Source organism: Talpa occidentalis, unplaced genomic scaffold, assembly GCF_014898055.3.
Source record: "Talpa occidentalis isolate TD23 unplaced genomic scaffold, MPIMG_talOcc4v2.1 talOcc4.302, whole genome shotgun sequence".
Taxonomy (NCBI): Eukaryota; Metazoa; Chordata; class Mammalia; order Eulipotyphla; family Talpidae; genus Talpa; species Talpa occidentalis.
The window spans coordinates 12,179-36,249 of record NW_023603208.1 but is presented as its reverse complement, the minus strand read 5'-3'; the positions used below and the strand labels follow the sequence as shown (position 1 = coordinate 36,249).

The following is a 24,071-nucleotide window of genomic DNA, read 5'->3' as shown; positions in this document are numbered from 1 at the left end:
GAAAAGGGCACTTTTAGAAGAGGAGCTTTTGGAAACAATCCCTTTTATTAGGCCTGATCCTAGAAGGGGCAGTCTACGCATTCCTGGGCTTGAGCCAGCTGTTCCCCTCTCTAGGCAAAGAATATTTTTGCAGTTGGGTTTAGTTCATAGCCTTAGTTTCTATTCTTGAGAATCAAAATGAAGCTTAGGGGACATTTTTTACGTGGATCCCAGAAGACCAGAAAAGCAAAGTAGAAAAGCTCATGTGCCCACCACCTAACTGTCCTGGAGCCTCTGGAGTAGGCAGAAGAGGTGAGAGGCCTGTATCCATCTATCTCATTCATCCTCTTTTGTCCACAGATGTGGGGGTCATATTTGAGTGGAAGGTGGAATGGCCCCAGGCCTGGGACTCAGAGTCTGGCTAGAGGAGAAAAGCTGAGTTGTTATGACTAAAGCAAATAGAAGCTGAAGGTGTGTGTGTGGGAGGGGGGAGTGTTACCCAGTTTCTGTAGGGAAAAGGTGACATATGTGTGCTCAGCAGGAATGTGACAGCCCAGCATTCTCTCCCAGGAACTGGTGATCTGAAAGGGAACTTTGGTCTAATCCCTGAAACAACCTGTCCCTAACCAGCCTTACCTAGAGGCCTTGCCTATCAGGGGCTTCTACAGGAGAGAATGAGTTCCATTCTTTTTGCATTTTCTTCTTGTGACTGCCTTCCCATAAAGCTCTATCTTTGGGAAAATGTGGTGAATTCAGAGCAAATGAATTTGCCCCGAAGGGATTTTTACATAAATAGTCATTTATATAAAAGTGATGATTCATGCTTTGTTGGATTTTGAAAAACAGACATGATTTTGCTGAAAGATTTCTGTACATTTCTTTAATGTACTCTCCTAATACATGACAATTTCTGAAATATTAATACAGCTATGTAGTTGCTATTTAAAAGAAACATATTTTGCTTCAACTGTGGATTATAGATTCACTGCTACCACAAAGTCAAAAGATACAAACTTGGGAACATATTTGCCACACATGGAGTAAAAATGCTAACTACCTTGTGTATAAAGAGATCTTAAAAATCAATAATAAATTGACCAATAATCCAATAGAAAAATGGCAAAGGAAATGGACAGATCACAGAAGTTAGTACAAACGGCTTTTAAATGCACAAAGTATATGCAATTTCCTTTACAAAAAGGAAGTATAAAACTTAAACTGAAAACTTTTTAAACCTTTCAGACTTAACCCAAAACCTAGTGACTTACGTACTGATAATTATCTTGCTCGTGATTTTCAGTGTCAAAAATTGAGGAAGGACTAAACTAGAAAATTCTTTGATTCGTATGGTGTCACCTGGGGTGGTTGACACTGGAGGATCCACATCCAATTCATCTTTTAGGAATTTATCCTAAAATTAGACTTAGGAATGTGAACAAAGATACATTAATACAAGATTATTTATTACAATTTTAACAATAACAAAAATCTGGATAACCCAAATGTCTACCAATAAAAGATTGATTATATAACCCAATTTACTTATGATCATGCAATGGATAACCATGCACCTGTTAAAAAGAACAGTGCAGCTTTATGTACTGGTGTCAGATGAGTCTAAGGTAAATCTTCGAGTAAAAAAAAAAAAAAGCACAGAACCTTGAAAGGAAGTTATAGAAAGCAGTATTCCTACAAGTCCTGTACCTTTATAATAAAACCCAGGAAAAAACATATGAAGCTTAATAGCCAGGTACATGTCAGAAAACACGAAGAGAGGAGTCGTGATTGAGGTTGCGCTGCTAATCATCTTTCCCATTCACTTTCTAGTCCTGTTCAAGCTGTAATCTAAGTCCTGCATGGACATCCACATCTTGTGGTTCCTTTCACTTGTCTTGTTTTTTTAATTCTTTATTTTTTATATTTCAAAAGGACAGGTGTATTAGGAAAAGGAGAACGAAAAGACACCTGCGTAGTCACAGGTGGGCAGAGAGCAGCTGCTGCTGGTCTGCAGAGGGAAGTTTTGTGAAAAAAATAAATAAAAATAAAAGTGACTGCAGAGTCACAGGAAGGCAGGAGAACTGCCTATTGCCAGTGCAGAAATTGAACTTCCTTTCACTGACCTTGTGAAAACAATCTCTGGAGCCAAACATAATGGGATTGAGTTTTGCTTCTACTGCTTATGAGCTACTTGTCAAGTTATTTATCCTCGGAGAAACTCAGTGTTCTCATTTGAAAAAATGGGGTTATAATGATGCCTACTTCCCAAGAATAACAGATTGTACTTAGCACGGGTCCTGGCACCAAAGACATGGTCTTTGTATTCAAATCACTGTCCCATCACTCACCCTGTGAGTTGGGCAGTTGCTGTGGTGTAGTGACTTAAGTGTGATTACAAGTGTCAAACCACATGGGAGGGAGGCCCACCACCTCCCCACCCACCAGCTCCTTGGGATAACATGGTCTGTGACTCTCACCCTGGCTAAGCTGGGTCACCTAGGGGGTCTTTATATGGACTCCCCCATTCCTGGTATTGAGATACTGAGGGGCACAGGCATCTCTTTGTGCTGTAGAAAAATGAAAGATAAATATGTGTATGTCTTCGTCCTCCCCACACCTGTCCCATCCCCAACCACCACCACTAAAGGAGACTCCAGCTCTGCAGCAGTTTCCTCTTGCTCCCCTCCAAGATTCTTTGGGTTTTTGCAATAAAGAGATATAAAATGTCAGTGCCCTCCAATGAAGGACCACCAGAAACATACCTGTCATGGAATAAATTGGATTTATTGCCTGTTGCAGTGAGGAGGAACACATTGTGGGGGGAACGATAGGATATGGGGAAAGGATGCTAGAAAGGACTTAAGAGGATTTAAGTTTGTGTTAATGACTTTGAGAGAGTTAATGAAGCAGGACTTTTCTATGTGTTGGATGCTGTTGGGAAGCAAGAGTAATTCTATGATTCAGTATATTAATAAAGCTTGTCTAGAAAGAGTGACTAGAAGGAAACTAAAGCTACAATTGGTAAGGACAGAAGTCACTATTTTAGCCAAGACTGAAAGTTGTTTGGTCATTTTTATGACTTAGACAATGTTTGTGTTCAGATATGATCACACAGTGATCTCGTTTTGTCATAATTAAAGAGCGGCTGTCTGAGGTTATCCTCTGAAATGGCTTATGTGCAATAGGAGGACATCAGGAACCTACCTTCGAATGTTGGGTCACGTTCCAGCGACACCAAGGACTCCAGATGTCAGTGGCTGCTTTTCTTAGAGGAGAATAGATGAGAAGTGTCTGGGCAGGATTTCAGCTTTCTAGGAGTTATAGCGTTTCTGTAGCATGTGTAAGAGTAGTTAAGGGGCAGGCAGATGGAGCGGGTTAATAAGAATGGCTGTGAAAAATGTCTACTTGATGGCTTTCAATAAGTGTTTTTTTTTAATATAAGTTTAAAGTATAAATTAAGAACTTGAGCAATTTTGATTTGGCTTTTTGGTTGCTGGGCTGTGTTCCCTCTCTTGTAATTCAAGACCAGTTGTGTGGATCAGCATCTTAACTGGACAGGCTCTCAAAGCCAAGAGGTTCTTAGTAGAATGGGCTCCAGATCCAGTTAAAGCTCATGTCTGGGTTGGGATGGTGTTTGACGAGGGAGCAGAGCCAGAAAAGCACCCATCAGAAATAAGGTTCAGGTGCCTGCTGCCTCCACCCCCTACAAGCCCAAGCAGACAGTTTCCTGGACTCCCACTGTCCCCAGAAAGTGGCAGGCTCTCCCCAGCCTGAGTTCTCAGTCCAGGTTATTACCAACAGTCAAAGATGCCAAGTTGGGGGCAGGGTTTGCCCCTCCCTGGCATGGTGATTCTGTCGGAGAGTGCGACCTGACCACACGAGCAGCAGAGGCAGCTGAAGGGGCTCAGCAAGGGCCTCCTTGCCCCTTCTAGGAATGGGGCATTTCCTGATAGGGCCATTATTCATAAATGGAGGTTTGGAAAGTGGGGGTAGGGGCGCCCACGACACAGCTGGGGGGAGAGCACAGTGGCTGATGAATACAAAGCATTCTTTGAGACATGCATATCCTCAAAGGCTAGAGCCGGACTCCAGCCTGTGAGCCCCAGGCAGCTGAAATGAAGACACAGGCAGCAGCCTGTGCGCTGGTCCATGTGGCTGGCCAGGAGGACCGAGACTATGCCAGGTACGGGGAGAAATGACAAGACAGGGTGCAAAAATGGGAGAAAAGAGACCCGGTGGGAGTCAAGGAGCTGACGAGTTCAGGAGACGGGGTTCTGGAGGGAGGGGGAATCTGGGATGTTCCCATCCGAACCGTACCCAGAGGGGCTGTTTTCTTCGCCAAGGTGAAAGGAATGGGCGCCCGCCTGTCCTCAGGGCCGGGCCCGGATTCCCTACCGAGGGCGTTGTCCGGGCGCCGGTGGCCGGCGGGGCGTCAGGGGCGCGGGGGCGCGGCGCGGTCGGCCGGGGGCCGGGGGCGCGCCGCGGCAGCCCTTCTGGGCTTACACTCCGTCTGCGCCCGGCGGGGGGGAGTGTCCGCCCCTGGTCCTGGGTGGACACCGTGAGGGGTGGACACCGTGAGGGGGTGGGCGGCTCCCGGGGCCGCTCCGCGCTCGCGCCCCTGGCGGCCGGACGTGGCGCCTCCCCCGCAGCCGCGGGAGCCGGGAGGTGGGGTCGGCGCCGGGGCCGGGAGTCTGAGGTCGCCGCGCGGCCGCGGGCGCCGGGGAGCTGGTCTGGGACCCGAGCTCAGGTACCCCCGAGGCCGAGGGCGGGCGGAGGGATCGCTCCGGGGCGGGCCCGAAGGCGCGCGGCGCGGGAGGAGCCCACGGGGAGCAGCAGGCTGGGGCGAGCTGGGGGGCTGGGGCCGGGTGTTGGCTGCGGGCTCTGGGCCGCGCGTCCCGGGTCTGGAGGTGGCTCACTCTGTGCGGAATCTGGTCTGCACTGGGCTGCGGGGCTGTGCTCCTCAGAGAGGGGGTGTGCGGGGGAAGGTGGGGGGTTGTCGCGGACCCGCCAGCTGCCGGAGCCGCGGGAGGAGCTCCGCGCGGGCTGGGCACGCCGTGGCGCCCTCGCCCCTCCGCCCCTCTCGGGCCACGGAGACCCCGGAGGGTCCCTGCCGCGCCCGTCCGAGACCGCTCTGTTCCCCTACAGGCAAACTAAGCCCTCCTCACCAAAGGTGAACCCCACAGGAAAGGCCGAGAAACGCGCGCGCCAGCGGCCATCTGCCCTCCGGGCCTCCGGGCCCCGCGCCGCGCGCTGCTCCTCTGCCGCCCCCTGCGGCCGCGGGCCCGCGCCGCTCCTGTTCCCGCGCTCCGACTCGGAGTTTAAGTCCCGGATACCAGGTCCTTCCACGACCGCGGGGCGCTCCTCCCCAGGGGCCCGGCAGCCCGAATTCCCCGAGCAAGGCACGCTGACTGCGTCTAAACTGAGCGAGCAGAGAGCAGTTGTTGCTGGGTACTCCGTGGGGGCAGACAGACTGAGGGGGTGCGGGGCAGCTGAGGACTGGGTGAGCCTGGCAGCTGCCCAGGATACCTGCCCGGTCAGATCTAGTCTGGGGTGCTGGAATTCAGGTCCAGACACTTCACCCCTGGAGGGGTGAAGACCACAGAGAAGTCTGATGGGGAGGTGGCCTTTGAGGAATTCCCAGGACCGATAATTCCTGAACACTGCCGAGTATTTGAGGTTATCTACTTCTCTGGTCACCTTACCAGGGTCTGCTCCTGTTGCTTTCAAGTGGTTTTATCCAGGAAACTGTCTTCCTCTGTGTCCCCAACAACCTCTAACTAAAAACCTAGGTCTGATTGCTTGCCTGGTCCTACCTCTCTGGTAAGGTCCAGACCCACATCCTGACTTCCCCACTGCTTGCCAGGTTTGCCAAGAACACTACAAAGCCCACAGAGCCCAAACTGCAAGAGCACTGCTCCCCTTGGCCAGTCCCCATCTCAGCTTCCTCCTTTTTGAGACTGTTGCTGCCACCTCTTTGGCCCCCAACCCTGAACACTCAAGTCATTTGTGTCTCCTTTTTTTCCTTTGCTGTTTTACTCAGGTGTCAAATATATCTCAAATAGCAAGTTGCCCTCTTTGCAGGATCCCAGTCTGGTGGGTTTCTACTAGGGATTCCTTGCTGTTCCCCTGGTCTGGCTAGGCTAAGCAAAATGCCTGCAGAGCTCTGTGAGCTGCAGCCTCTGGGCTTCTGTCCTATGCAGGCACTGACTATGTCGCCCAGCCCACAGCTGACCCTGGCATTGATACTAGAGCTCCAGGAATGTGGCAACCCCCCAAAGTGGGGTCTGGCTGTAGGCTCCCTACAACCAGTCAAGTGTGAAAACTCATTTCTTTTTGTGCTGAGACTCCCCAAACAAACACTCAAGGAGTTGGAGCCTAACCCAGTCGGTTTTGGAAAGGACACTGTCAGCATCCTGTGTGGGTTTCAACCTACTGGGGTCGTGGCTGCAAAGGCTTCCTCTAGACAAATTAGGGCCAACTAGAAAACATATGTACACACATTTTTATTCTCCACACAAGCTGTTTACATTTAGTGAATACACAATCCTTTGTCAACATAGTAAGTCACAAATAAGATATTTTCCAAGGCCTTTCTTTGGAAACATCTGTGTATTTGAACAGTCACCTGTGCCTGTTGATGCAGCAAGCCAACATAAGCCAAGGTAAACAGTGCTCTCAGACCCAGCTCAGAAGACACTAAGAGAGAGGGGTGGTGTCTGGGTAGCCTGAGAGGGTTTCCTAGAGGAGGCCACTGTCCTCCCAGGGGCTGCTACTTAGAGTAGCTTCTAGTTTTCCTTAAGTCCAGAGTGAAAAGGCCCTAAGCCTGAGGGTGAGGACTCACCTGCAGGGCTGGGCTTAGCGGTGTTCTGATCCCAGGTCTTCTGAGAGCCCTTCTGGGGAACGTTGCAGGTACTGCCTCTCTCTCAAGAAACACCCTATCCTTCTACCATTAACCTCCCTACTGTCTTGACCAGGAATCTGCAGCATCCTGAGCCTCAGGTGACCTCACGAGGGTGGCCCTGAGCTCCAAATAGTGTCTAGGAGGCTTAGATGAGCCTACTTTTCAGTCTCCACCCCACCTGTTGGCCATTCTCCTCAGTATTCCCCACCAAGCAGCTCAGGGGTAAGCCCCGGCCTCCCAAAGTCCCCACAACCCTTTGGAGCATGAGGATCCATGCTGCTCTCACCCCTGACCCTGGTACTCCCACCCAACTCCTCCCCTTAGTCCCCCTTCTGGCACTAGGGAGATACTGATTTCCGGCCAGTGCTGCTCCAAGTTGTTTCGGATAATGTATGAGTAACCTGGTCTGTCTGTGGGGGCAACTGCCTCATCCATGCTGCCCCCTTACCCAGAAGAGTAGTAGGCAGGGGAGGGGTATGGGGGAAATCAAAGGGGCCCCCTTTCTTCCCCATCAAAACGGTCACCCCATCTACTCCCTGCAAGTCCATTCTTTCCCTTGCCATCCAACAAGTACTTCTTCAGGACTACACGCAAGGCACTGAGGGTGCAGAGATGAGTGTCTGTCCTGTCCTCAGGAAGCTCGGGGATGGGACTGGGAAAAGGAAATCGAAAGCAAGCCAGCAATTGTAATGTAGGGTGACGAGTGTTATGACCGGAGATGCTCAGGATACTGTGAGGATCCCAAAAGGTGGACCCCATGGGAGCCCTGGAGGAGGGGCAAAAGTACCAGGACAAAGAGGAGGGTGAGCCTGTCACCCTCAGAAGACAGAGTCTCTGAAGCAGGGACCATATTACTCTGGAATCTACCAATAGTTCGAGGGAAGTTGGGGACTGCTGTTGCCCACAGTAGGGGGGTTTGGACTTTGTCCGGGGCTTCAGGCGGCTGGGAGGCAGGGGGTAAATTGGTTTTCAGCAGGATTTGCTTGTAGGAAATTGATTCTGGCTGCAGTAGGCTTGGAGGCAATCCCAGATTCCAGGCAGTGCTGCCTCTCGCCAGTTGTGTGCCCCTGGGCAAATCATTTTCTCCTCAGAACCTCATCTATAAAATGCAGATAGCAGTTGTGAGGCTCAAGATAAATATTTACATATTGCACCTGGAACATAACTGGCACAGAGGAAGAGAAGAAGGTTGTGATGCTGCCCCTGCCCCCTAACCTGGGTCTTCCCTCCTCCTTTCCTGGCCCTCTATGATCTCATAGCCTCCTGGACCATTGTTTATGGGAGAAAGATCACAGAGAGACGCTAACAAAGCTTCCAGGAAGCAGCCTGGGTGGGACAGGGTGAGGGAGAGCAAGAACATGGGTACATTCTCAGCATGGGTACATTCTCAGCATGGGTACATTCTCAGGGGGTACAAGGTAGAGGCTGGGCCTTCAGGCCAGGAGAACCCTGGCAGGGCCCGCGCTAGGAGTCAATATCCCCTTAACTGAGTCCCCCAACCTTCACAGCGGCTGTCAAGGCTGCTATCCCTGGGGTGTGGGGAAGGGGCACTAAGGACCATGTGACAAGGGAGGGTATGTGTAAGCACCGGCTCTCTTTTGGAGCAGCCAGCAGGCTATTCTAACCCATAAGCTGAGCTCCTCACCCACCACCTCACCTGTGTTCTTCCAGGCCCCGGGTTAGTCTGCTTCGGTTCTCATCCACAAGGCATGGAGGCCCTAGGTCCTGGGAGCCACAGCGCCTCCCCAGCCTCATCCACTCGCAGCCTGGACCTGCGGCGTCTGTCCAACCGCGCCGACTCGGCCTACAGCTCCTTCTCCGCGGCCTCAGGCGGTCCCGAGCCGCGCACGTTGTCTCCTGAGACCGTCCTCCTTCCTTACCTAGACTGGGACTATGTGCGCGTGGTGTGGGGTGGCCCCGCGCCCGCCGCGCCCACCGCGCCCGCCGCGCCCGCCGCGCCCGCCGCGCCCGCCGCGGCCCTGCGCACATCCCCACAGCCCCGGCCTGCGGCCGCTGCATGCACTGAACCGCGTCTCCCACAGGTTCAGGGGACCCCGGGGCCGCTCAGCAGGCAGGCCACCCCGCTGCTGTACGCGCTGGCAGCCGAGGCGGAGGCCGCGGCGAGGGCCGCTGAGCCGCCCAGCCCGCCGGCCTCGAGGGCTGCCTACCGCCAGCGGCTGCAGGGCGCGCAGAGGCGAGTGCTGCGGGAGACGTCCTTCCAGCGCAAGGAGCTCCGCATGAGCCTGCCCGCCCGCCTGCGGCCGGGGGCGACCGCGAGGCCCCCCATAGCGCATCCGCGCTCCGCCTCACTCAGCCACCCGGGCTGCGAAGTGGAGCCCGCGCACCCTGGGGCTCCAGCTCCAGGGACCAGCGACCAGGGCCACCTCGCCAACCAGCAGCGAAAATGGTGCTTCTCCGAGCCAGGGAAGTTGGATCGCGTGGGGCGGGCCAGTGGGTTGTCAGGGGAACGCTCGGCTGAGTTGTGCTCCAGCCCTGGCCTCCCTAGGCTTGAGCCCCAGGAGTTGCAGCACCGGACCCTGGCAGAGATCAGACGGCTGCCTGAGAGCCAGCCCCGTGGCACGGAGGACCCAGAACCCGGGTCCTTGAAGCTCGGTGTTACCTACAGGCCTACCACTCGGAGTAGGAGCGCTTCAGGGGAAATCTTGGGTTTCTGGGGAGATCGAGGAGGGGCCATGCCCATATCCCAGGTATGGAAGGTAGAGACTGCAGGCTTAGGGTGGAGGACATCTGCAAAATCGAAACCTTAAGCCACATTTTATCCAATTGTGCCTTCTAGGCTGTTCCCCAAGGAGCAGAATCCTCGAGACCATTGTTTCAGACCAGACTATCTAGGTAAGAGACCTGGGTCACTCTGGAGACTGAAGTTGGGGAGGGGGGGGGCAGCTTTTATTGTTCTTGCTCTAAAAAGGAGACTGTCTCTCACCTATCCTTAGTCTCAGCTTTCTGACTCTGTCCTTTGCAAACTGCACTCTGGGCTCCCCCAACAACCCTCTATTTCTCTGGTGCACCTCCAAGAGCTTCTATCCTGTCGCTGTGATCAGTGTCTCTGCCTCCAGGTTTCCCACTCAGAAGGAGGTTGCAGTGGTGTGTCCTGCAAAGGGCCCCCACAACAGCTCCACTGACTATGAGAAGAGGGTCTCAGAGACTTGTGTTGTGTCTGCCCGGCTCCCCTCTCTTCCTGATGATGATGTTTTCCTGGAAGAAGCCCCGCTGGTCAGAGTGAGATCATCTGCAGACTCCCATGTCCCCCTGGGGCTCCCAACCAGGTGAATTCCCGCCTGATTGCAAGCAGATTCCACACATATCTGCAAAATGCTAGAAGGAAACTCTCCTGGGATCCCAAGCAGTGGGTGGTGGCAGGTAATTCTTAGACGTCTCCACTTATCTTCAGCCATCTGATTCTGTTTCTTTTCCACCTCCAGTGTCCATGCCTCTCCCCAGGAGTATGGAGCAGGCTTGGGTCAAAGGGCTGACCAGGCTACAACCCCCCTAGAGAACTCCTTCCATAAATGCCCAGAGACTTCAGGGGCAGGTGACGGCTGGCAAGAGTTAACTGGTTCTGTGGATGTCTCCAAACCAACATGCTATAGCCCCTCTGGGACTGCAAATGGTGACCTCCCAACCATTGACTCCAGTGGACTACTGACTACTGAGCCCCCTGCAGCTTCAGGGAGTGAACCCCCCAAATTTCTCCCAGTGGATACCCTGGGACCTCCAGGCTGTGATACAACAGGACCACCTGACCACACTGCCCTGGCCTGGGGCATTGACCAGCTTGGTTCCAGGCCAAGTTGGCCCAGTTCCCGCCTAGAAGAGTTGGTTCAGGAGCTGGCCAGACTGGACCCCTCTCTGAGTGACACTCTAACCTCCTACCCCAGCCCAGAGCCACCTGTGGCCCTGCTAGATGGGCTGATTCCTATAGCTGAAGTCTGGGCTGCCATGAGGTCAGTCTGTGGGGAGGCTGGAACTAATGCTGCTGGCACTTCTGAACCAGGGTGAGTGAAGGGCACCAGGGACTTGGGAGATTCTAAGCATTCCGAGTCTGGAAAATCTAGAAAGTTCTGGCTTTGTCCCCAGGTCCTACCTATTTAGCTCTACCCAGCTCCTGCCAACTTCTCAGGAGTCAAAACCTGAAAGTCTTAGCACCCATCCTGTGCCTGACCAGCCACGTGGCCACGCTCTTTCTGAGCCGAATAACAGCATTCAAACCAAGAAAGTGAGTGTGGAGGGGCTGATGGAGGTTTGGTGAGTCCAAAGTTTGGGTTGGGAGGTCAGGGGCCCGAGGCTGAAGTACCCACGCCCTGCCTGTAGGTGGAGCTGGCCGATCTCCTCCAGAGGATGCTGCAGGACCTTCAGGGAGAGCGGGAGCGGCTGCAAGAGGTGGCGCGAGCGTGGGCCAGGCGCGGGACAGCTCTGGAGGCCGCGGTAGGTCAGGCCTGCGCGCCCCGCGAGCTGGAGCGGTTCAGTCGCTTCATGGCCGACCTAGAGCGCGTGCTTGGGCTCCTGCTGCTGCTGGGGAGTCGCCTGGCCCGCGTATGCGGCGCGCTGACCCGAGCCGGTGCAGACAGCGACCCTGACGAGCAGGTAAGAGGGGCAGAAAAAGAGCGCGGGCCGCCGGGTGTGGGGCCTCTGGTTTCTGGCCTGAGCCATCCCGGGGGCGGCGGCACCCTCGCCCCGCTCACGGCCCCCTCTCCCTCCGGCTCCAGGCCTCCCTGCTGCAGCGACTCCGGCTCCTGCAGCGGCAGCAGGAGGACGCCAAGGAGCTAAAGGAGCACGTGGCGCGGCGCGAGCGGGCCCTGCGCGAGGTGCTGGCGCGGACGCTGTCCGCCCAGGAGCTGCGCGCCTACTGCGCCCTGCTGGCCGGAAAGGCCGCCGTCCTGGCCCAGCAGCGCTGCCTGGACGAGCGTGTCCGGCACCTTCAGGACCAACTGGACGCTGTCAAGAGCGGCCTTGGTCAACGACCCTCACCTCCCTCGCCTCGCCCACCAGCCTGGGTCCCAGGGATCCGACCTCACCATAAAGTGCCCTTCCCTTCTCCTCTCAACTAGGGGCAGGGGAGGTGGGGCGCACTGTCTGTGCTTCTCACTCACGGAACTGGGGTGACACTGGTTTAGTCTGTGCTTCCTTCTGGGGATGGAGAAGACGTGGGCCCGGCTTTTCCAGGATACTTCTTACGAGTCTGCTCATGTGGTCTTACCCCAATCTTGTCGATTATTTGATAATGAGTTGATGGATTTAAAAAGCACAAACCTTTTTGTGTGATGTATCAGGGTTTGTTGAAAGGAGAGGAGATAAGTCAAGGAGCACTTCAATTTAAGATGCATAACAGCTTTTTATCAATAAAAATTGATTTGCGTGGTCTGTGCATAACCTGTAGCATAGCTTGGAGGAGGGATCTTGTTTACCTATTTACTAGAGCAGAAGTGGGATTTGTGGGAGGACTTCAGTCAGGGCTGGGAATTGCTAGGAATACTGGAAGACTTGAAAAAAGAATGGACCAGGTGGATGCTAGACCTTCAACTCCACTGCTACCAGTATTCCCTAATTCCTTCCGGTGACTACATCACTACCACAGAGCCTAGGCCTGCCTGGCTGAGCAGCTCTCCTTTGCTGATTTTCCAACTTCAGTAATGGATCTGGGGTTACTGCTTCCCTTACAAAACCCCAAATTGGAAATGGTTTCCAATGCTTTTGTTAACAAGGGGTTAAGAAGCAACCCATGAAGCTGACCACAGCCACTGCAGCACGAGTTTGATCCTCAGCCAGGGAGATACCCACATGGCGCAGCAGACCTCTCCTGGCTCACCCGCTGCTCCCCTCAGCAGTGTACTTCAGTCAGTCTGCCTGTTCTGTTCCCCACTCTGTCTCTGGTGAATCCTCTCACCACCACACCCGGACCCCCACAACTCTGGTCTGTACCCCAGCTCTTGTATGCATAAAAATAAAATAAATCTTTAAAAAAAAAAAACCCTGATAAATGTCCAGTTCATTTGGATATTTGGGGGCATTCACTCCAAGATTCAGAACTTTCTTGTCTTCCGATTGTTATTTTTTTTAAGATTTATTTATGCACACAAGACCTGGGGTACAGGCCAGAGGTGTGGGGGGTGAGAGAACTCACCAGAGACAGAGTGGGGAACAGAACAAGCAGACTGACTGAAATACACTGCTAAGAGGAGCAGCGAGGGAGACAGGAGAGGTCTGCTGTGACATGTGGGTATCTCCCTGGGCAGCCAGGGATCAAACTCCTGCTGCAGAAGCTGCAGATAGCTTTACAGTGCTGTGCTTAACCCCTTGTGCTACCAGGGAGGCCCTCTTGTCTTCCAATTGTTATGAAAACTGAGTTTCCTCAGTTCTCCTTTGGAAACTCCACTGACTCAGCCAGACTTGAGGTGGGGGGGGAGAGTGGGAATTGAAGGTAGAAGCTGAAGGTGAGTCCTGAGGGATGCAGAGACTTCCATGTGGAGACTGAAGACCTGGAGAGGCAGCCCTGCTTATGTGTTAGTGAGATGATCTGGGGGTGGGCTGGTATGTTATTCTGAAACAGGTTACACTCTCCCCTTTATTTGTGCATCAGTCCTCTGTACACTGAGTCAATGTTCTCAAATATACATGTGAAAATCTACTTTATTATTTGTAGCTGCAAATGTCAGGGACAAGAACATTGTACATCAAACACTCTAGTGTATTTCTGGAAGTTGGGCACACAAAAAAAGCATGTGTGTGTGTGTGTTTAAAACCAACTGGCCTCAAAGTGAGAAATCCCTGCTGCTGGGCTTGTTTTCTGATGCATATTGTCACTAAGTGCAACTGGTTGGGAATTTTAAATGGTCATATTCATACCAGAAGCATTAGTTATAACAGTTGTGCTATTGAGCACAGAACAATGCTCACATTGTGCCTTTTTATTAAAAACATATGGAGTTCCTGCTGAGGCATTGCGGTTCTAACATTATGCTTCGCTTCTTTGAACACTGTGGGTGGGGCCCCCTCTTTAAGGTCCTCAGTGGAGTAGAAGCTGGATTGGAGACACATTCTGGATAGAATTTACTTATTTATGCCTCCTGCCCTGTATGTCTCCATCACATTCCCCTATTGTGATAGTCCTAGAAACACATTGACCATTAGGCCAGTGGAAATTGTGAATCTCAGACAAAGATGTTCCAGCCAGATGGAGCATGAGAAATAGTGACTGGCAATGTCCCATTAAATTGAACTTTGATTCCGTTCTGGGTTTTTACATGGAGAAATAGGAATCTTCTGTTCTTGTCCCTTCCAGATAAAGGGGACCCTTAAGGTAGGGCCACACCTCCTCTGTTTGTCCTTCCATCTAGCCTCCGTTCTTCTAGTCTCAGTTTCTTTTCCTTCCACGCCATATTCCTTCGGAGAGCAAGAATGAACTCGCCATAGGAATTCTTTATTGGCACCACAGTTCTTTATTGGGAGACCAGAAGCCCAGAGAGTGCCAGCCTGCGTGGCACTGCCAGCAGAGGGCGCTGTTCTCCTTGTGATGAAGCCGCTTCCCACGCTGCCGCCCGCCGCGGTCCCTGCGGCCCAGCCCTGCAGACTTCGCCTCGTCCTGCCGAGCTAAGTCCATGCTGGGCCTGCAGCCTCTTGCTTCTCTAGGAAAGACACTCTGGTCAACCAGCCATGGAAAGGCAGACTCGTTCTCCTTTGCCACTAGGCCTTCGTTGGAAAGTTGCTGGTTAATGAGCAGGAGGGAAGCCGGGGGTGGTGTTCTCTAGTATCAGTACCAGAATCACAAAGAACCTTACAGCTCCTCCGTGGAAAAGAGGGCGACGTGGGTCTCTGTTGGGGTTTCTGCCCTTATCTCAAGCTGTCTGCGTCGCTTTTTGCTCCTCCATCCCCCAAACCCCCCAGCCCCCCCAACCCCCAACCCCCAACCCCTGGGCTCTGCGGAGCGCAGGCTTCGGGCTGGGGTTGTTGCTGGGCAACAGGCAGCCCCGCGGCCGCCTCCCCGGCTCTGCATCCCGCCCCTGCTGCTGCTCCTAATATGGATTTAATTAGTGCACTTTTTACCTTCAGACTGTAAATTGGAAACCGCATCGGGAAGCAACGTCGCAAGCCCGCGCGCAATCTGTCGCCTGCAGCCCACTCGGCACACCGAGTACCCGGCGGCGGCTGGGTAAACTCGGAGCCGTGGGGAGGAAATCATTCACATGTAAATCAGAAACCTAAGAGGAAATTTAGGTCAAATGTGGGTGACGACAGTAGAGAGATGAGGTGAAAGGCGAGGGCTGGGGTGTGGCTGCTATTTCTATAAGGCCGTCTTCCCGACGACCCCATTATTCCCCTGGGCTGCAGTTTAGTCGCTGTGGATGTTTTCCTGTTGTCTTCGATATTTAAATCAGCACCAGCTTCCCCCTGGAAGGTGTTCTTTCCTCTGGAGGACAAGTCTGGAGATGCATATTCTCTCTTCCTCCCTTCCTTTCCCCCTCCTTACCCTTCCCAGCTGTCACACGGGGTTCAAGTCCAGAGGTGTGGCAGTTTTGAAAGGGTGCGGTCAGAATTGAAGTTCAATACACAGTGCTATCTGGAGAGCAATAGTCTCTATGTAACTATTTTAAAAGGTAAAAATAATTTCATCACGGAAAAAAAGGCAGCTCTAGTGGACCAAGCTTTATAACAGGGTGGTGGGCGTTCTTTCAGCCCAATTGGTTGAATAACAGCTGTTTAGGTCTGGTAGGTGAGTGTGTGTGTGTGGGGGGGGGGGTTGGGGGGGTAGGGATGCTAGAGGAAGGAGAGTTACTTTATATGGCACAAAGGTAACTTGGACATCAGGGCTAACAAGAAGCAGGTTTATTGTACTGGTACTGGCCCAGCGGATATGCATCCAAAGGCTGAGCCCTGTTTGTAGGAAGTCAGGGGCTTATATACACACTTTTAGTTTCTACAAGGTTCTGGGTGGGTTTGCATCGGCAGCTGTACATGCTCAGATATGACGTGGCTACATACCAAGAAGTGAGTAAAGGGTCAGCGGTCACAGGATTTTTCAGGTCCATCTTGCTTCATCATTAACATTGGCAGTGGCATCTGGTACAGCGGGAACTAAGCAAAAGGTTGTTACTCAAGTTCTCCAGGTTGCTTAGCTCAGGTCACCATGCTTCATTAGGAGATATCTATCTATCTAGATCTTTAAAATAATAAATCTTTAATAAATAAATCTATCTATATCTATCTATATATTTACTTATCTCTATATATTTATAGATATATTTATTTTTTAAAGATTTATTTATTTATGAATACAAGAACTGGGGTATGGGCCAGAGGCATGGGGAGGGTGAGAGGATTCACCAGAGACAGAGTGGGGAACAGGACAGGCAGACTGACTGAAATACACTGCTGAGGGGAGCAGCAGGCGAGACAGGGGAGGTCTGCTGTGCCATGTGGGTTATCTCCCTGGCCAGGGATCGAAGTACTTGTGCTGCGGTGGCTGCGGACACCTTCATAGTGCTGTGACTTAACCCCTTGCACCATCAGATATAATTATTTTATTTATTTATTAAAAAGATTTATTTTATTTATACAAGCACTGGGTACAGTCAGAAGCACGGGAGGGTGAGAGAATTCACCACAGCCAGAGTGGAGAGCAGGACAGGCAGACTGACGAAATACACTGCTGAGGGGAGCAGCGGGTGGCAGGAGAGGTCTGCGCTCCATGTGGGACCCTTGCCTGGCAGCTGGGGATTGAACCGGCACTGCAGAGGCTGTGGGCAGCTTCGCAACCCAGCGCTCAACCGCTGCGCCACTGGGGAGGCCCGATATAATTACTTTAAGTAAAGTGACATCACAGCTGCATGTGGGATAATTTCCTTTTTGTGGGTATTTCCTTATCGTTTATTGGTATTGATGAGTACAAATACTAACATGGTAAAAAATGATTGTATAAAGCTAACCCACAAATCAGAGCTATTGGTTTTTCAGTGCAGTCTGAGAACACTATGGATACTCCTGCTAAGATTTTGGCCAAATGCCCAAAAACAGATGACTGGATCAAGAAGATGTGGTACATATACACCATGGAATATTACTCAGCATTCAAAAAAGATAAACACATGCAATTTGCAGCAACATGGATGGAGCTGGAAGGGATCATGCTCAGCGAAATAAGCCAAAAAGAAAAAGAAAAATACCGGATGGTCTCACTCATAGCAGGAATCTAGAAAACTTAAATAAGGGACCAGGAAAAAGAATAATTATAAGAAAGAAAATATCAAAATCAACAAACAACTATGAACCAGAGACACTCTATGGAGTGGTGAGGGTGCGGGGAAAGAAGGGATTGGGGTCAAAATAAGGGGGTTGTAATTGTATGGGGAATATAAAAATGAAATTTAAATTAAAAAAAAGTGGAAGCTGTAAAAAAAAATAAATAAACAAACAAACAAACAAATAAATAAATAAATATAAAAAGAAAGGAAATAAAGCATAAGGGGCCTCCCGGGTGGTGCAAGGGGTAAAGCACTGCACTGTGAAGCAATCCGCAGCCTCTGCAGCATAAGTTCGATTCCCAGCCAGCCAGGGAGCAGCCCACATGGCGTGGCAGACCTCTCCTGTCTCTCCCACTACTCCCCTCAGCCGTGTATCTCAGTCAGTCTGCCTGCTCTGTTCCCCACTCTGTCTCTGGTGATTCCTCTCACCCCCCACACCTCTGGCCTGTACCCCAGCACTTGTATGCATAAATAAATCTTTTAAAAAAAAGAAAAGAGATAATAAAGCATGAACAAATGAAAAATTTAAAAAAAAAAAAAAGAAAAAGAAGATTTCAGGTTGGTGTTACAGTTTGTAGAGAGCTCCACCTACTCACTGGAGGTGTTGCTCCCTCCCCACAGCCTGTAGGATTGGTACTGGCAGTCTTAGGATCCCCAGAGGAGGAAGGTGAAGTTTGGAGAATTGAGGGTATTGCCTAAGGTCACTAAATGAGTAAAGGGCTGAGATGAGACCTTGCTTTTCTGCAACTGGACAGCAAGATGGAAAAGAGTGCCAGTATGCACCCCTGGCTCTGACATGTACTACCTGTGAGGTCCCAACAAGTTACTTACAGTTCTTTAGGCTTCAGTTTCTCACTTTAAAAGTTGTAAAAGTACACGCTTTCTAAGGTTGTGGTTAATACCTACAAAGTAGTTATTATTAACTGTGTCCTACAGTTAATAAATATGGGTTACATAATGCATTACCCATAGCCTCATCTCCATTAGGTGAGACATGCTCAAGAACAGCCTCCAACCTCCTTTAAAGGATGTGTAAAATTTTATTTAAAAGCTTGCTATAGTTATGACTCATCCACATCAACAATTAATTCCTCTCCCATTAAAAGGGATTCTTTTCTGGAACAATTCTAACCAGCTAAATTGCCTTAACTTACTAAACAACTATCATCAGTTGCTGGGAAATATCCTTTACCAGTATACCCCTGCTGGGCCATTTATGGTTCTTGAAAACTTTCTATCTGTATATCAAACTCTAATTTCCTGCTAATGTCCCTTATAGTTGCAGAAGGTCTTGGCCTGCCAGGAAAAGGGAGTGGCTTCTAACACCTGTATTTTAGGCTTATTGACACTAAATTCTTGCCCAATGTTTTCATTCACTTGGAAAATTTGCAGCACACCCTTCTGAAATACAAAGATTCTTCTGGCAATTCAGTTAGCCCTCCTTTTTCTGTGCAATAAACATCAGTTATTGTTTTTACTACTTTTCTGGTTTAGATTTTGATTTCTCAAAGCAGGTGATGCTTGCATTTGTAATCTTTGTTACCCTAAGAGAAGCCTCTTTTTACCATGGAGAATTTCTAATATTTTTTTCTGTCTTCTAGACCTGCAGCTACTCACATTGCTATAATTATTGCCTCCCACAATTTTTCTGCAAAGGCAGAAGATTTAATTTGCATCTTAATATAATTTATTCAGCTTAGCTAATGTTCCAGGCAAGGAAGGTAAAAAGGTCAGATCTGGGCCCACATTTATCTACAGTTTTTGGCTACCATATCTGTGTGTGCTTGATGTATTTTGCAGAGCAATCCAAACTAACATAATGCTTGAAAGAGGCAGAGGATGAGGAGAAGGGGGGAGAAATTAAATAGATTAAAAGGAAAAGAATATGGGAGCAAAAACTGTAGATTTTTTTTTTTTATAGAGGCATGTTTCTTTCTTTATTTGTTTGTTTGTTTATACATGCACTGGGTACAGTCAGAAGCGCGGGAGGGTGAGAGAATTCACCAGAGGCAGAGCGGGGAGCAGAGCAGGCAGGAGGACCGAGGTACACTGCTGAGGGGAGCAGCGGGCGGCAGGAGAGGTCTGCGGGAAGCAGCTGGGGATCAAACCGGCGCCGCAGAGGCCACGGGCAGCTTCGCAACCCAGCGCTCAACCGCTGCGCCACTGGGGAGGCCCAAAAATACTGTAGACTTTTAATGGAAGTACATCATCACAAGCAAGAAGAAAATGGGGAAACTTTATTTTAATGATTAAATCATAACATTCCATGAAGGGACTACCCTAAGTAATTTCAGAGGCCTCACTGGGAGGGGAGCCCCACCACCCTGTGCCACAAAAACAATTTGAAATAACCAATGACATGCAAGCACAATTTGCAAAAAGCAGAGCATCATCACAATATGATATGAAAAAAGTTTGGTTGAGCAAATAGATCTCACATCTTTGAAAGAGAAAAGGAGTCATTAAAATTACACTTGTTGAGCCTGGGAAATCTTGGAAATGTCAATGAATCTTCTCCATTACAGCAGAAACAAAGGTCCAGAAAGGTTAAGCCATCCCTCCAGGGTCACTGAGCAAAGATTCTCCATTTACTATTTTTAGAATAAGAAGTTTGCTCTCAGATGGTTTTTCAAAATGGGTATCATACTTTTTATTTATACAGATCTTTCATATAAAATTATATCCCTCACTATGTAACCAGTTATTTTCCTGGTGCAATGCTATGACTTCCCCCGCCCCCCCTTTGAATATTCCTCTGCAGCGCAAAAAGGCTCAGCCAGATTTGAAAACCACAGATTCAGAAATATGGCACAAAGGTGCAATTCACAATTAAACCACACTTTAAAAAATTAAATATTCACAATAAATCAAAATAGCCATCGCCAGTGGCAAAGACATGTTTATGTTTCACCATAGGACAAATTAAAAGTACCTGCCAAAATATCTCTTTCTCTCATTGTTAAATCACCTAGACTCCCAAAATGCATCTGTTCCTAATATTCAATGTCAACAGTACAACTGAAATTCATTACATTCACAATGGTCACCATGGTGTTCTGTGTTCAAGACTCCAGAATCTTGATTTCCTAAAATGAGGTAGATAAACATTTAAGGATTTTGTTGTTTGGGACTAATTTCCTCTAGATCTTGATCATCTTTGTTTTGAAATAGAATTCCAAAATATTTAGCAAAAAATTGAAAATGTCTGAGCACTTTGCCTAAAAATGGAAAAATATAATTTCAAAAGGTTATTATGAAAATTCTTTTACCTCATTAGAATTTAAAAACAGGATAAAAGCCTCAAATTACAAAACCAGTACTCTCTGAAAGCTGACAGATAACCCAACATCACAGTACACTTAAAGAGCCCCTTGCTCTAGCTCTGGCTTGGGAGTGTACGGGTATCAAGACATCCTGTTAACTCATTCACGGGCCAGACCAGCTGCTGCCCCCTTAACTTTTGATCCTAAATTTCAAGTCTCCTCCAAAATTCAAGCGTGGCTTCTGGAGATCTGACTTCCATGTCTGGAGATAGGTCAAGCTTCATCCAGAAGCTGGAGCATTGGTCCACCAGGTGGTGGACAAAGTTGAAAAAATGATGGAGCCACGGGTATTAAGAGGTTGTCCTGGGCAGGCTTACAGACTGTGGGGAGCAGGACCGATTTCATCAACCAGGCGGTGTCCTCGGGCCCATCAAGTTGTGGGAGGCAGCGTAGGCATTAGACCAGCAAAAGCTGGCAGGCCACTGCGCATCTTAGTCTTTTTACGAGGTGCCATGGGTGAAGCACCCAAGAGCTTGCTGAGGGAGCCCGACTTCCTCAAGCCTCGAGCCAGGTCCTGAAGTTTCTGATCGTCGGTCAGGACGCCTAGAAATGCGCTCGTGGTGGAACTGAGGATGGTGGCGGCCACCTGCACCGGGCGCCGGACCGCGAGGCTGCCACTTCCAGCGCCCGACGAATCGGACTCTGTGCAGCCGGGCAGGCTGGGGTCTCCGAGTAAGCGGCGCAGCGCATACGAGGAGCCGGGCGGCAAGTACTGGTAGGCGCGTCGCCCGCTGTGGTCACGCACCTGCACCTGCGCCCCCAGGCCCCTCACCAGCAGCACCGCGGCGTCCTCGCGGCCGTGCAGCGCGGCCAGGTGCAGCGGCGTGTAGCCGCCGTGGGAGCGCGCGTTTACATCGACCCGCACGCCCCACCCCGGGCGACCTCCACCAGCCGCAGCGCCATCTCCTGGTCCCCGCTCTTGGCCGCCCAGTGCAGGGCCGTGTAGCCAGACATGAAGTCGCGCTTGGCTGCCAGACCGCAGTCGCGCAGCAGGAGCCCGTGCAGCTGGTGGGTCCAGCGGCCGCCGGACGCCCGCACTAGCCACTCGTGCTCGGTCGGCTCCAGGGGGACGGCGGCCGGCGGCGTCGTGGCGGGCGCCTCCTCGGTGTCGGGGCTCAGCAGACGCGGGCCAGCGCGCGACGGGCGCCTCAGGTACGGGGAGCGGCCCAAGCCCGCCGCACCGTGGCCGGGGCCAGCTTCCTCCACCGAGAGTCGCCGGAGCAGCAGCGGGGAGCTCCGCGGGCTGCGCTCTTCCGACAGCTGCCGACGCGGGGCCAGCTCTTCCCCCCGAAAGCGGGAAGCCGGGGTGTCCGGGATGTAACGCACCGGCAGCATGCAGGGCTTCTTCGGCTGCGCGCGCGGAGCGGGTGGTGGCGACGGCTGTTCCGTGGCCCCAGGTCCAGGCTCCGACTCTGGCGGGTCTGCGTCGGACAGGGTCCCCTCGGACGGGGCCCTAGACGGTGGGGCCAGATCCGCTGAGCATCCCTCCGAGGGCTGGGCTAACGCAAAGGTTGGAATCACGGGTTCTGAGGCCCCCCGTGGGAGCTGGGCGAGGCCCAGCAACAGCTCCCCGGTTGGCTGAAGGGGCTCGGAGGCAGGGGTGTCCAGGGGCTCTGATGGCGGGGTCCGGTTCTCAGGTGGCTCCGTGGACCGCCGCTCCTGGGCCGCGCTGTCCCCCGAGGAGACCGAAGCTATGGTCGACGGCGGGGCTGGTGCCTCGGGGGCGCTGGGGACGCAGGCGGGCGGGGGCTCTGGTGCGTCCCGGGGCCGCAGCTTCTTCAGCACCACGAACTTGACGCCGTCGAACTCCTTCACCACCGCCACGGTGTTGACGAACTGCTTGAAGCGGTCCCTGCGGGCGGCGCGGCCGCTCGGGTCCCCGGCGTCCACCAGCGGCTTGAAGCGGCTGAGCAGCTCGGAGTTGCGCACCTTCCCGCCGTGCTCCTGCAGGAAGCCCAGCACCGCCGCCTGGCTCACCCCCGCGGCCGCGGCGGCTGCAGCCGCGGCCAGCGCCATGGTCCTCCCGGCCCGCGCCGCCCGCTGTTTCCGGCTGCCGGGCAGGTGCGCGGCGCGGCGCCCTCTAGGGCGCGCGGACTTGGGGTTCTGGGAGTCGCCGCCGCCCGGGCGGAGCTCACCTGATCGCGCTCACCGAGGCCCAACGGGTGTGTCCCCGAAGCTGGACCTCGGTCTCGCCGGCGCCGCCAGTCCCGGCTGTCTCGGCGAGCAAGACGCAGGGGCCCGGGGCGCGCATCCTCCGCCGCCCCGCCGCGCCCCCAGCTCCGGGGTAGGTTTCAGCCTTTCTGTGCTGCCCAATGGGCGCCGGGCGTCGGCCTCTGCGCGCGGCGCTCGCCTTACAGGTGACAGCTGCCTCCAGCGCCGCCCAGGGAGTGCGGGAGCGGAAATTCTGCACCGCACCCCCAGCCGGGAATTAAAGGCGCAGGACCAGGCTGCAGCTCGGCTCGCGTTGCTAGGTGGGTGTGTTCCCCGGGGAGGCAGCGGTTACTAGCGACCCGAGGCAAGGTTTGTATTCCTTTGAGAAATATTTAGCTACCGCAAAATACCGGGCGATTATTTTAAAGCTAGCACTTATTCCAAGGCTATTAGTACCTCTCCAGTTGTCCATTGCGTTTTATAGGGGATAACGGTTTCAGACAGTTTGCAGCAAAGATAATGCGACTGGCAATGCATTCACTAGAGGCTTAGGTGACGCGTTTTAAAACGCGAATTTCTCATGATGAAGTAGTATATTTTCACATGGAATTTTGGGGGTAAAACCATAGGAAAATTTAAGAGGGTAAAAAAGCACCTAAAACCACTAATATTTTGAAAATATTTTCTCTATCCCCTACGTTTATGTGCATGCATGTTCGTGCTTTAAAATAATAAAGTCGGGCCTCCCTGGTGGCGCGCAAGGGGTTAAGCACCGCACTATGAAACAATCAACAGCCTCTACAAAACAAGTTCGATTCCCCCCCACCCCCCACCCCCCATACCCCCGCAGGCCAGGGATAAACCCACTTGGCGAGGCAGACCTCTCCTGTCTCGCTCGCTGCTCCCCTCAGCAGTGTATTTCAGCCAGTCTGCCTGTTCTGTTCCCCGCTCTGTCTCTGGTGGATCCTCTCACATCTCCCCTCACACACACACCCCTCCCCCACATCTCTGACCTGTGCCCCAGCTCTTGTATGCATAAATAAATAAATAAATCTTAAAAAAATAAAATAAAAAAGTCGAAGTATCAGTCATGCTATGTTGACAAACTTCATTTAATCCCCAAACATCTGTTGAGCACCTCCTTGGCGCCAGGATCTTTTAAGGTAGTGATGCATCAGTTAGCAAGACAAAAAACAAACATAAAAAAATCCTTACCTGTGGTGGTCACATGGTGGAGGGGAACAGAAGCAATAAAGTGAATCTGGAAATTATATAAAATGCAAGATTAATATTACGGAAGAAATAAAGCAAGGCAAAAGCAGAGGAGGGACCAGTTGTAATTTTGAGCCTGTGGTCAGGACCCCACTCATCAAGGTCACAATGAAGCAAGGACTTAAAGATCAGTGAGTTAGGTGGGAGAAGCTTTTTCAGCTGCAGCTCCAGGGAAAGGGTGGGATTTATTAT

General features: G+C 51.7%; 2 protein-coding genes across 3 annotated transcripts; one reads left to right on the top strand and one right to left on the bottom strand.

Annotated features, from left to right (window-relative positions):
• The first annotated feature begins 3,803 nt into the window (after positions 1-3,803).
• Positions 3,804-14,363, top strand: LOC119256521 (protein Shroom1-like). Of its 2 annotated transcripts, none has more exons than XM_037524337.2 (8): positions 3,804-4,159; positions 8,549-9,585; positions 9,675-9,730; positions 9,955-10,164; positions 10,321-10,893; positions 10,976-11,114; positions 11,210-11,482; positions 11,605-14,363. In XM_037524337.2, exons 1-8 carry the CDS (start codon positions 4,126-4,128, stop codon positions 11,944-11,946), a joined length of 2,664 nt encoding a protein of 887 aa, XP_037380234.1. In that variant the 5' UTR covers positions 3,804-4,125; the 3' UTR covers positions 11,947-14,363. The 2 variants fall into 2 exon arrangements, with proteins under 2 accessions (XP_037380234.1, XP_037380235.1); XM_037524338.2 differs by lacking the exon at positions 3,804-4,159 and adding an exon at positions 4,690-4,723.
• Positions 14,364-20,386: 6,023 nt separating this feature from the next.
• Positions 20,387-22,472, bottom strand: LOC119256522 (ankyrin repeat domain-containing protein SOWAHA-like). The gene is given in 2 exon segments (XM_037524340.2): positions 20,387-21,326; positions 21,329-22,472. Coding segments are annotated over 2 exon segments (1,644 nt in total). The 3' UTR covers positions 20,387-20,826.
• Positions 22,473-24,071: the final 1,599 nt, after the last annotated feature.